At 40.7% G+C, this 13,015-nt stretch overlaps 1 protein-coding gene across 1 annotated transcript; it reads right to left on the reverse strand.

Annotated features, from left to right (window-relative positions):
• Positions 1 to 10,469: 10,469 nt before the first annotated feature.
• Positions 10,470 to 12,278, reverse strand: LOC130471568 (uncharacterized). The gene has a single exon (XM_056841769.1). It carries the CDS (start codon positions 12,276 to 12,278, stop codon positions 10,470 to 10,472), a length of 1,809 nt encoding a protein of 602 aa, XP_056697747.1.
• Positions 12,279 to 13,015: the final 737 nt, after the last annotated feature.

Genomic DNA, 13,015 nt, shown 5'->3' on the forward strand with positions numbered 1-13,015 from the left:
GGGTATTAGATACAGGTTGTGGCTCACACTTATGTTCCAATCCACAGGGACTAAGAAGAAGTAGAAAGTTAAGCAAGGGTGAAGTCGACCTACGAGTGGGAAATGGAGCACGGATTGCTGCATTAGCCGTAGGAACTTACTATTTGTCGTTGCCCTCCGGGCTAGTTTTGGAACTGGAAGAATGTTTCCATGTTCCAAGTCTTACTAAAAACATCATTTCAGTTTCTTGCTTAGATGCTAAGGGATTTTCCTTTATAATAAAAGACAATAGTTGTTCGTTTTATTTTAAAGAGATGTTTTATGGATCTGCTAGATTAGTCAATGGACTTTATTTATTAGATCACGACAAACAAGTATATAACATAAATACCAAAAAGGCCAAGAAGGATGATTCAGATCTCACCTATCTGTGGCATTGTCGATTAGGCCATATAAACTTGAAACGCTTAGAAAGACTTCAAAGGGAAGGAATTCTAGAACCATTTGACTTAGAGGATTATGGTAAATGCGAATCATGTTTACTTGGCAAAATGACAAAGCAACCTTTCTCTAAAGTTGGAGAAAGAGCAAATGAACTATTGGGTTTAATCCATACAGATGTATGTGGACCAATGAGTACAAATGCTAGAGGTGGTTTCAGCTACTTTATCACTTTCACTGATGACTTCAGTAGGTATGGTTATGTCTACCTAATGAAGCATAAGTCTGAATCCTTTGACAAATTCAAGGAATTTCAGAGTGAAGTAGAGAATCAATTAGGCAAGAAGATCAAGGCACTGCGGTCTGATAGAGGCGGTGAATATCTGAGCTATGAATTTGATGACCATCTGAAAGAATGTGAATTCTATCAGAATTGACTCCTCCTGGAACACCACAATGGAACGGTGTGTCAGAACGGAGGAACAGAACCTTGCTAGACATGGTCAGGTCAATGATGGGTCAGGCCGAACTTCCATTAGAATTTTGGGGACATGCACTAAATACAGCTGCACTCACTATAAATAGAGCTCCGTCTAAAGCTGTCGAAAAGACTCCATACGAATTATGGTTTGGAAAGCCTCCAAATGTGTCTTTTCTTAAGATTTGGGGATGTGAAGTATACGTCAAACGATTAATTTCAGACAAACTTCATCCAAAATCTGACAAATGTATCCTTGTGGGCTATCCAAAGGAAACAAAGGGGTATTACTTCTACAATACATCTGAGAACAAAGTGTTTGTTGCTCGAGATGGTGTCTTTTTGGAGAAGGATCACATTTCCAAAATGACAAGTGGGAGAAAAGTAGACCTCGAAGAAATTCGAGTCGAACAACAAACTCTAGAGAATGCTCAAGATGACATTCAGGATGAAACTCAGAGATCTTTAGAAGAATCTGGTGAGAATCATGGTCAATCTAGAAATGTTACCCCGCGTAGATCGCAAAGATATAGATCTCAACCGGAAAGGTACTTAGGTATTTTGACGAACGAGAGCTATGACGTTCTATTACTTGAAAGTGATGAACCTGCGACTTACAAGCAAGCTATGACGAGCCCTAGCTCCAAGCAATGGCAAGAAGCCATGCAATCTGAATTAGACTCCATGTCTGAAAACCAAGTATGGGATTTGGTCGATTTGCCAGATGGCTACCAAGCCATTGGAAGCAAATGGGTTTTCAAACTGAAAAAGGACAAGGATGGGAAACTTGAAGTTTTCAAAGCTAGATTGGTTGCGAAAGGTTACAGGCAAGTCCACGGTGTGGATTATGATGAAACCTTTTCACCAGTTGCAATGCTAAAGTCTATTCGAATAATGTTAGCAATCGCTGCATATTACGATTACGAAATATGGCAGATGGATGTCAAAACTGCTTTCTTAAACGGCGTTTTAACAGAAACTGTGTTTATGACACAGCCTGAAGGTTTTGAGGATCCAAAGAATGCTAAAAAGGTATGCAAGCTAAAGAAGTCAATCTACGGATTGAAGCAGGCATCCAGGAGCTGGAATATACGTTTTGATGAAGCAGTCAGTGACTTTGGTTTCATCAAAAACGCGGACGAATCTTGTGTATACAAGAAGGTCAGTGGGAGCAAAATTGCTTTCCTAGTATTATATGTCGACGACATATTGCTTATCGGAAATGACATTCCTATGTTGAACTCTGTCAAGATTTGGCTTGGGAAATGTTTTTCGATGAAGGATCTAGGGGAAGCACAGTACATATTGGGCATCAAGATTTACAGAGATAGATCTAAAAAGATGATTGGACTTAGTCAAAGCACTTATATCAATAAGGTGCTTGATAGGTTCAAGATGGCGGACTCCAAGCGAGGCTACCTACCCATGTCTCATGGAATGACTCTAAGCAAGACTCAGTGCCCAAAAACACTTGATGAGCGTAGACGAATGAATGGGATTCCATATGCATCATTGATTGGTTCAATAATGTATGCTATGATATGTACACGCCCGGATGTTGCGTACGCACTCAGTGCTACGAGCAGATACCAGTCAGACCCAGGAGAGGCGCATTGGACTGCTGCCAAGAACATTCTGAAGTACCTGAAAAGGCACAAAGATGACTTCCTGGTCTATGGTGGAGATGATGAATTAATTGTTAAAGGCTATACGGACGCAAGTTTCCAAACCGACAAAGATGATTTCAGATCACAGTCTGGGTTTGTCTTCTGCCTCAACGGAGGAGCAGTAAGCTGGAAAAGTGCTAAGCAAAGCACCATTGCGGATTCTACAACTGAAGCGGAGTACATTGCTGCACATGAAGCAGCAAAGGAAGCTATATGGCTAAGGAAGTTCATAGGAGAACTTGGTGTAGTCCCCTCCATTAAAGGACCAGTAGCACTGTATTGTGATAATAACGGAGCTATTGCACAGGCAAAAGAGCCTAGACACCACCAGAGAGTCAAGCATGTACTTCGTAGATTTCACCTTCTACGAGAGTTCGTTGAAAGAAAAGAAGTCGAGATAAGCAAAATTGGAACTGATCAGATCCATTAACTAAACCTCTGCCGCAAGCGAAGCACAACTCGCACACTGCAGCTATGGGAATCAAGCATATTGGAGAATGGCTTTGATGTCTCTGTTTAATGTTTTAAAGTTTTAGAGTTTAAATCTTTGTAAAACATTATTGGTTAATCATTCACAATAAATGAAAGGAATTCATTTTTCCATTTAATTTGTGGTTTATTAAATGATGAGTCCCTTCAACTTGACGATATATTCAAGATAGACTGTCAGGACCAGTCCTGTGACTAAGAAATGTCTATCAAGTGAACTTGAATGTCAAAGGTTGAAAATGGTCCCTAATCGGAGTTTTCTATAAAATTGGACGCATAGAAAACGTTAGACGATTAGAATGCAAGATGACTAGTGGTTCTGTTTCTTGAACTATGTGGACATGGCAATGTCATAATCATTTGCATAGATACTTACTTTGGGAAGACTAGTATCGGACAAGACCTATGAAACTTTACTGTAAGAGATGAAAGTCTGTCATAAGTAAATTTCATTAAATTATTAGACACTAAATCCTCAATACCTGAGTGATTTGAGATTACTTGTTTGAGAACTGGTTGCTTTGACGTTGACCAACCGTCGCACCGTAAAAGGAGGCTATAAAGGCAACGCTCAGGTAATCACCTATCAAACGAAGTCTAATCTCAAGATCACAAGATTGGGATTGTCCTCCCATAAATCGGGATGAGATGCTTAAAAGTTGTACAAGGCCACTCGGAGAGCTAGAAACTGTGAAATGCATGGCCGTGCTCGGATGAATCATAGGCTATGATTATCTGTTTATTTGATCAGTTGAACTCTGAAACCGAGGAACACCTCTGGACATAATAAGGATGACAACTCTTACCTTATGTTCAAGAGCAAGCATCGAGCGACAAAGGAATTAGGAAATGCACACTTGTCCCTAAGGACAAGTGGGAGACTGAAGGAAATAATGCCCTTGGTCCAAGTATGCATTCTATGTTAAGTCTAATAAATACGGTTCAGTATTAATTAACAAGTTAATAATTCAGTGAGATCAAGTGAGCTGAATGCCTAGCTAGAGGCCGCTTCAGTTCAAGTGGAATTAATGATATTAATCCACAGCTTACTCTTGACTGAACCCGTAGGGTCACACAAATAGTACGTAAACGGATCAAGTATTTAATGGCATTAAATACTCCATCTATGAATATTCGGAACCGACGGATCTTGGTTTCAGTGGGAGCTAAGATCGTCACAGGCAAGAAATGAATACTCCGGAAACGATGATATTGCCGGAAACGGAAATATGGATCGTATCGGAAATATGAATATTATCCAAGTCGTAGATGTTGCCGGAAACGGAAACATGGTACGTATCGGAAAATATTATTGGAAATGGAAATATTACCAGAATCGGAAATATTGCCGGAAACGGAAATATTGTCAGAATCGGAAATATTACCGGAATCGGAAAATAATTCCGGAAACGGAAATATTAAATATTTGTTCGAAACGGAAATTAATTCCGGAATCGGAAAAATTAAATATTGTTCGTATCGGAAATAGATTCCGGAAATGGAAATTTAATCGGAAGCGTATCGTACGAATTAGCATCGGACGAGGCCTGCCGGACGAAGGCCCAGCACGAAGCCAGGCCATCGCCCAGCAAGCACGCACGCCACAGCCCAGCGCGCACAAGGCCGCGCATGCGTGGGCCGCGCTGCGTGGGCTGCTGCTCGCATGCGTGGGCAGCCCTTGTGGCTGCCGTGTGTGTGTGAGTTTGAGCTCATGCGAGATTCCTGAATCTGCAAGAGTCAGTGTATGATTAAATGTCTATTCCTATTGGATAAATTGATTAAGTAGAATTCATGTAGAATTCTAATTCCAATTAATTCGCATCCTACTAGGATTACGATTCCTTTTCCATAACTCTATAAATAAAGGCCTAGGGGTCATAATTTATATACAAGTTTCAAAGTATTCAAAAGTGAGTTTTTTGAGAGAAAATTCAAACACCCATCTTGCCCCAAAAGTGCCGAATTTTCTGAGTACCTTAAGGGCGATTCTAGTTGGTCAATCTTAAGGCGGATCCGGACGTGCTGTGGACTTTCTACGGAGGGACGACACTTGGAGTCCTAAAAGACTTGTTCTTGTTCGGTTCGGGCGCAGCTAGGGAAGGCACGCAACAAAGAGTATGCATCTAATTATGCTATATGATTATGTGTAAATAATATGTTTCCTGGGTTAATGGTTGTTTCCGCATGATTTATGTAAATGTCATATGTATCATAACCTAACATCCTCAGCATGTGTCACCTCCTCGACGATCATGTCATTCAGGCGTTCTGTCATATCATTGAAGAACTCAGCCTGATCTTGGCGCACCTTGTCGATCAACTCCTGCAAAGAAGAAACAGCTGACAACAGAACTGCATTGTCCAGCTGCAATTGATCCACTTTGGCTATCAGGAGCTTGACAGAATTATATGGGGAGGGTGCAGCGGACTGGGTTTCTCCATCCTTGTCTGATTCAGAGTCTTCAACCCTGTATACTGGAGGCATTTCCTTAGAAGAACTGGCAAGACGGCTGCTGCGACGAATGGGCTGAGTAGACACAGGAGAGGGATGTGGCTTGTTGATAGGTGAGGTGGCTGGCATTGAGCATTTCTCCTTTGGGCATGCAGAGTGCGACATCTCCTCTGACTGGCCCTCCTCTTCCTCACAGGGAAAGGCCGCCTCACCTACATCTTCTGAAAACTCCTCTTCATCATCTACATCCTCCTCTCCCTCATATTCCTGTGGGGTGGCTTCTTCAGCACTCGACTTCCCAACACAGACCACCCCATCCACCACACTTAGACTGATCCCATTTAGGCGGGCTTTGTTAAGAATGTGGGCTGGTGTATGTGGCTCAGCAGTGTAACGGGTAAGGTCCACTCCTACCTTTCGCATAATGAAAGTAAGAAGAGAACCATACCCGATCATGTTGTTTTGGGAGATGGAGTGAGAGAGATGGGAGATAAAAACAACAGGGAAGTTAATTTGGCGTTGGGATTCTAGGAGAAAGATGTAGATGAGATCTAACCTGCTAGCCAAAGCGCGCTTGTCATGACGCGGAACCAGACCCCTTCGAACAACATTGAAAAGAACCTTTTGAAACGGAGTCAGGACAGACTGATTGAGAGCTTTTGGGTGTTTCCCTTGTCCCCCAAAATAGGAATAAACCTCCTTCATAGTCGCTCCCCCAAGCTCAATTTGGCCCTTCCCCTTGTGATAGACCTCCTCACCCAAGACGGGGACCTTGAACCAGGAGCCCAACTTTTCAGCATCAAAACTAAATTGTTTCCCATTAACTTCAGAACGACAAACCCCCTTTGTATTTACGAAATTAGAGCAAAATTCTCCCATTGCTTCTGGATACATACTAGCTTTTGAACAGACCTCAAAAAGATGAGTCCATCCCTGAGATTCGATGGTCTCCATTAACTCGACGAACCCGACTTCTCGACACCACACAAAATCAATACTGAGACCAGGGAGCATACGATCGGGGGGAAAATAGAAGAATTTTGTGGGTTCAAGCTTGACCTTCTTCTCCATCGGAGGGTGAGGTTCCCCCTGAGTTAGTGCGGCAACTTCCTTTTTCATGACCAGCTTCCTTTTGGTGGTGACCCTTGCGGTGGATTTCACAGCGGATGGTTTGGGAGTTGGTTGTTTGGGAGGCATTGTTTGAAGCGGTAAGACGGTGATAATTGGTGTGGAAGGAGAAGAGGGATCGTTAGGGTTTTGGAATTGGAGTCTGAAGAGAGTCATGATTTTATAGGGTTGAGTGTCGCGATTTACTAGGAGAGTTGAGATGGGATTTCAAAATTTAAATTTTGGGGAATTGACGAGGAGTAAGGGATGTTCCGTGAGTTTTTATAGACGGAATGATTTGGAAGGTGAAGGGTTTTTATTGGGAATCAGTGTGTGGGAAGCGTGTTTGAGTGTAGAAAATGGAGTGGTAATGCATGTACCGAGTTTTGTAAGATTCGATGAATCAAATTAATTGCTTTCCATTCATTTTTAGTATTCCCACTTAGACCTCGAATTGAATGCAAGTATTGGGAAAAAGTGCGATTACCTTAATAATGTGCAGACGTGGCTGTGGTAATGCACAACTGGTTTTTGCAATCCGAACCTGGTTGTTAGTCCATTCAGAAAATATGGTGCATACGAAAAAAATAATTAAAAACATTTTTTTTTTAATTTTTTTTTTTATTTTTTTTTTTGATATTTTCCAGTGAGGTTAGAAAATTGTTAAGGACAACCGGTATTATTGTATTCGTATCATACCGAGTTCTAACCTGAGCTTGTCGTGTCTGTCCCTGTTAAGTGGTTTGGTCAAGATGTCAGCTACTTGATCTTCTGTGGGACAGAATTCAAGTTTGACTAGTTCCTTCTCCACATAATCTTTTAAAAAGTGATGTCGAATGTGAATGTGTTTGACCCTTGAGTGGTGCACTAGGTCTTTTGATATGCAGATTGCACTTGTGTTGTCGCATAGGATAGGAACACACTTTAATTTCATACCAAAATCTCTAAGTTGTTGTTTGATCCATAGCATTTGGGAACAGCATGTAGCCGCAGCTACATATTCAGCTTCTGTTGTGGATAATGCCACTGTGTTTTGTTTCTTTGAAGCCCAGGAGACTGCACATGCTCCTAGGAATTGAACCATTCCTGATGTGCTCTTTCTGTTTACTAGGTCACCTGCATAGTCAGCATCTGTATATCCTTTGAGATCAAAGTGATCATAGTTAGGGTACCATAGGCATAAATCGTCTGTTCCTTTTAGATATCTTAGAATTCTTTTGACAGCTGTAAGGTGAGATTCTTTTGGATTTGATTGGAAGCGGGCACAGACACCTACACTGAATGCGATGTCTGGTCTGCTTGCTGTAAGATAAAGTAGGGAGCCTATCATACCTCTGTACCTTGTTTGGTCTACACTCTTACCTTCTTGATCCTCATCCAGTCTCGTGGTTGTTCCCATTGGAGTGTGGTTGCTCTTAGCGGACTCCATTCCATATTTCTTGATGAGATCTTTTATGTATTTCTGTTGATGTATCATGATCCCTTGTTCCGTTTGCTTGATTTGGAGACCTAGGAAGAAGTTGAGTTCTCCCATCATGCTCATTTGAAATTCTTGCTGCATTAGGTCAGAGAATTCCTTGCATAGATCTTCGTTAGTTGCTCCAAATATAATATCATCAACATAGATTTGAACAATTAATATGTCTGTATTTCTTGACTTAAGGAACAGAGTTCTATCAACCTTACCTCGACTGAACTTATTGTCTAGCAAAAAGTGTGAGAGACGTTCATACCAGGCTCTTGGTGCTTGTTTCAGTCCATACAGTGCTTTATCTAGTTTGTAGACATGTGCGGGATATTCTGGATCTTCAAAGCCTGGAGGTTGTTCCACATAGACTTCTTCCTTGAGAATGCCGTTTAGGAAGGCACATTTTACATCCATTTGATAGAGTTTGAATCCCATATATGATGCAAATGCTATTAGTATGCGTATCGCCTCCATTCTGGCAACTGGAGCAAATGTTTCTTCAAAGTCTATTCCTTCTTGTTGGTTGTATCCCTTGACAACTAGTCTGGCCTTGTTCCTGGTAATCGTAGCATGCTCATCTTGTTTATTTCGAAATACCCACTTGAGACCTATTACTCGATTGTTCAATGGTATAGGCTCAAGATGCCATACTTTATTTCTTTCGAATTCATTAAGCTCCTCCTGCATAGCAATGATCCAATCAGAATCAGTTAGTGCTTCTTTGTAATTTTTAGGTTCAATCATGGATAAATAAGCATAGAAAGCACAAAAGTTTTTGAGTTGGGATCTGGTCGTGGTTCCACGTCCAAGATCACTGATTATTTGGTCAAGGGGATGTGAGCTTTGATGTTTCCAAGGTCTGGGTTGGAAAGGTGTGGTTGTTTCCACAACAGACTGTTCAACTTGCTCATTTGTTTCTGCATGATCTTCGGCCTGTGCTGGTTCCTCTTCAACTATGTTATCTTCAGATGTTTCTTCGACTTGGGTTTGTTCTTCTGTTTGGGAACTTTTCCTTATCTCTTCGTCTTCTGTTTCTCTAGTGAGTCCTAGTTTGAAGTTTCCATCAGAAGTTGTACCTGCAACATAGTTTTGGGAGTCAGTTTCATCAAATATAATATGTATGCTTTCTTCCATGCACATGGTCCTTTTGTTGAATACTCTATACGCTTTGCTGTTTGAGGCATATCCTAGGAATATTGCTTCATCACTTCGTGCATCAAATTTTCCCAGTTGATCCTTTCCATCGTTGTGAACGAAACACTTGCAACCAAAGATTCTAAGATAGGTTATAGAGGGTTTTCTTCCTTTGTACAGTTCATATGGAGTTTTGTTTTTGATAGCTCTAATTAGCACTTGATTGAGCACATAGCATGCCGTATTTAGAGCTTCGGCCCAGAAACTTTTTGGAAGTCCACTAGCAATCAACATAGTCCTTGTCATGTCTTCAAGAGTTCGGTTCTTTCTTTCTACAACACCGTTTTGTTGAGGTGTTCTGGGAGCAGAGAAGTTGTGATCTATTCCTGAACCTTTACATAGATCATCAAATCTTTTATTTTGAAATTCTGTACCATGATCTGATCTGATGTGGACCAGCTTATGACTGCTTTGTCGTTGAACCTTTGTGGCGAAAGCCAGGAATTCTTCAAACGTCTCTTCCTTGTTGGATAGGAAGATCACCCATGTGTATCTTGAGAAATCGTCTACAATTACGAGTACGTACTTCTTTCCACTTCTGCTCTGTGTCCTCATTGGTCCACACAGATCCATGTGGATCAGCTCCAGTGGTCTTGTTGTACTGATTACCCCCTTTGATTTAAAGGACGTTCTTACTTGCTTTCCTTTGATACAGGCATCACAGACTGATTGTTTTGCAAACTTTGTATTTGGGAGACCTGTGACTAAATTTTTCAATTTTAATTTGTTCATTAGAGAAAAGCTAGCATGACCAAATCTTTTGTGCCATAACAAAGGATCATCTTCAATAACACTGAGACAGGTTAGATTGGAGTGAGGGACCGAGTTGAGGTTAACCACATATGTGTTCCCTTTCCTCTAAGATCACTGTCTCTGTGTTACTATTGATGATTAGACATTTATTTGAGAAGAATTTTGCATAATTGCCTTTGTCACAGAATTGAGAAATGCTTAATAAACTATGACCTAGTCCCTCAACTAGAAACACATTATCGATGGAGTGAGACTTTGACTTACCAACCTTACCAATGCCAATGATGTTACCTTTCTTATTATCGCTAAAAGTCACAGTTCCACCTTCGTAGGTCGTGAGTGAGAGAAATCTATTTCTGTCTCCCGTCATGTGCTTGGAACAACCACTGTCTAGGTACCATGTGTTGTTCCCCCTCACTTCGACCTGCATGAAGTTTTTAGTTAGAGTTTTTTAGGAACCCAGCATAGCTTGGGTTCCTTACTTGGAATCAAATCACTTTTCTTTACCCATTTAGTTTTGGTGAATTCGATGTTCTTTTCCAAGTACCTTTGGTTTTTAGGGCAAGAAACTCTATAGTGACCGATTTGACCACAGAAGGTGCATACTATGTCACTGTATAAATCTACTCTGGTTTTTCTAGGATGATGCTTTTTGTGGTTAAAACCTAAACCTTCTGTGCGTTTGGTTCTAGCTTCTTCTATCCATTTTGGTGTTACCTCTATTTTGTGTCTGGTCCTTTTAGCCAATTCACTTTCTAGATGGGTCTTTTCTTGGTGAATTTTTACTAGTTCTAACTGAGCTTTTTCTAGTTCTTCTTTATAGAGGTTCTTGGTTTTGGCTATTTTTAGGTCAATCAGATCTTGTTTTAGCCAGGAGTTTTCATTGCGTAAGGCTTCACACATTTCTTTTATATGAAGGTTCTGATCAAAGAGTTTAAAGAAACGATTGTCAATATCTAAGTTTGAGTTTCTGGTCCATTCCAACTCCTCTGTGAGTTTATTGACAATGTCTTGGTGTTTTCTGTCTGAGTCTAGTTTTTCTTTTAGGAGATCCTCATAATCACTAGTGAGACAAGAAAGTAAGTCAAACAATTCTACTTTAGACATGGATTCAAGCCTACTTTTAATATGAACAAGACTTGCCTGGAATTTATCAGATTCTGAGTCTGATTCTTCATCTTCATGTTCAGCTACAAGACACAGGTGAGCAATTTCTTCGTTGGGTTGTTCCTGTTCCTCATCAGAAGAAGTATCTCCCCATGCAGCAATCATGGCTTTTCTTACCTCAGTTTTGGAAAAGGAGTTTCTGTTGTCTTTGAATCTATCTTTTGTTGTTTCCTTTCCTTTTCCTCGTTCTTGATTCCATAGAGGACATTCCCTAATGCGATGTTCCAAGTTTCCACACTTATGGCATCCAGTGTCAGTTTTAGGGAACTTTCGATTTGGTTTGCTTCTGTGTTCCACATCTTTGTAGTTCCTAAACATTCTTCTGAACCTCCTAGCAAACAGAGCTGTCTCTTCATCTTCTTCAGAGTTTTCATCATTTTCGGTTTTTAGATCAAGAGCTCTATTTTTGGTATTCTCTGAAGGTCGCGCGTTTAATTGCAGTTCATGAGTTAGGAGAGATCCAGCCAGTTGTTCCAGGTTAAATTTGGTGAAGTCTTTAGTTTCCTGGAGGGCTGTGACTTTAGCCATCCAGGGATCTTGTGGTAGACTTCTTAGGACCTTCCTGACTTGTTCCTCAGGAGTTATGATTTTGCCAAGAGAATTTAGTTCATTGATAATGTTTGTGAAGCGAGTAATCATGTCTTGAATCGTTTCAGATGTCTTCATGGTGAACAGCTCGTATTGGTGCATTAAGAGATCAATCTTCGATCTCTTAACTTCATTTGTTCCTTCATGAGTAACCTGGAGCAGATCCCAAATCTGCTTCGCGTTCTTGCAGCCCATTACTCTGTTGTGTTCATTTGGACCTAGTCCACAATGAAGGATTTTGACGGCCATGGCATTGAGTTCAAGCTTTTCATAGTCGGCTTTGTCAAATTCATCAACAGGTTTGGGAACAGTTTCTCCAGAGGTGTTCAGCTTAGTGACTTGGAAGTCTCCAACTTCAATCACTCTCCATACTTGATAGTTTTCAGCCTTAATGAAAATCTCCATCCTGTTTCTCCAGTAGGAATAGTATTTGCCACTAAACATTGGAGGTCGTTGTGTTGAGTATCCCTCTTCTAGTTTCTCCGTAGTGTTCATAGCTTCAGAATCGTTTTTCCCGTCAGCGTTACCTGCAGCTTAAAGGGTTCTGGCTCTGATACCAATTGTTAGTTTTACAGAGTTCCTCAAGAGGGGGGGTGAATTGATATTTTACGTATTTATAAAAATTAAACTACAAGGAACAGAAATAGTAAAATATGCAAGCAAGATTTAGCGTGGAAAACTCTCTAGGCCCAATAGAGAGGAAAAAACCACGGCCCCTTTGGGGACTTAAACACTTTTACTAATTAGGCAAAACAACTCAGTTTCTTTACAAACCTAATCTACTCGGGCCACACTCTGCCAATCGCCTCTGATTGCAGATGACTAGGAACAACCCTCTTTGTTCCTTCCCTTATGGAAACAGTCCCTCAACTGTTCCTACTCACTGATCTCTCGTGAGATCTTCTCTCTTGCTCAAGTAAGCCTGACTCAGGCTTAACATACAATAACTCAACACCTTAATCAAACGTATAAGAATTAATTAACTACTAACAGACGATATAAGACCAAGTAACAAATACTGCTCTATATGGGAACAGGAACAGACTTCTTTAAAGATTAAGACTTTAAGGGTGATACCTGAAAGCTTCCGGTTGATGTAAATAAGTCTGATAAAAAAGTTTCGCAAAGAACAAAGGTTGTATTTATAAGAATCTAAGTGTTTACCCTAGATTCAAATCCAACACAGTTTAGGACTCTTTTTAATAGATAGATTTTCGCAAATCTTACTTCAA

The sequence above is a fragment of the Spinacia oleracea genome, chromosome 4, assembly GCF_020520425.1.
Source record: "Spinacia oleracea cultivar Varoflay chromosome 4, BTI_SOV_V1, whole genome shotgun sequence".
In the NCBI taxonomy this organism is placed as follows: Eukaryota; Viridiplantae; Streptophyta; class Magnoliopsida; order Caryophyllales; family Amaranthaceae; genus Spinacia; species Spinacia oleracea.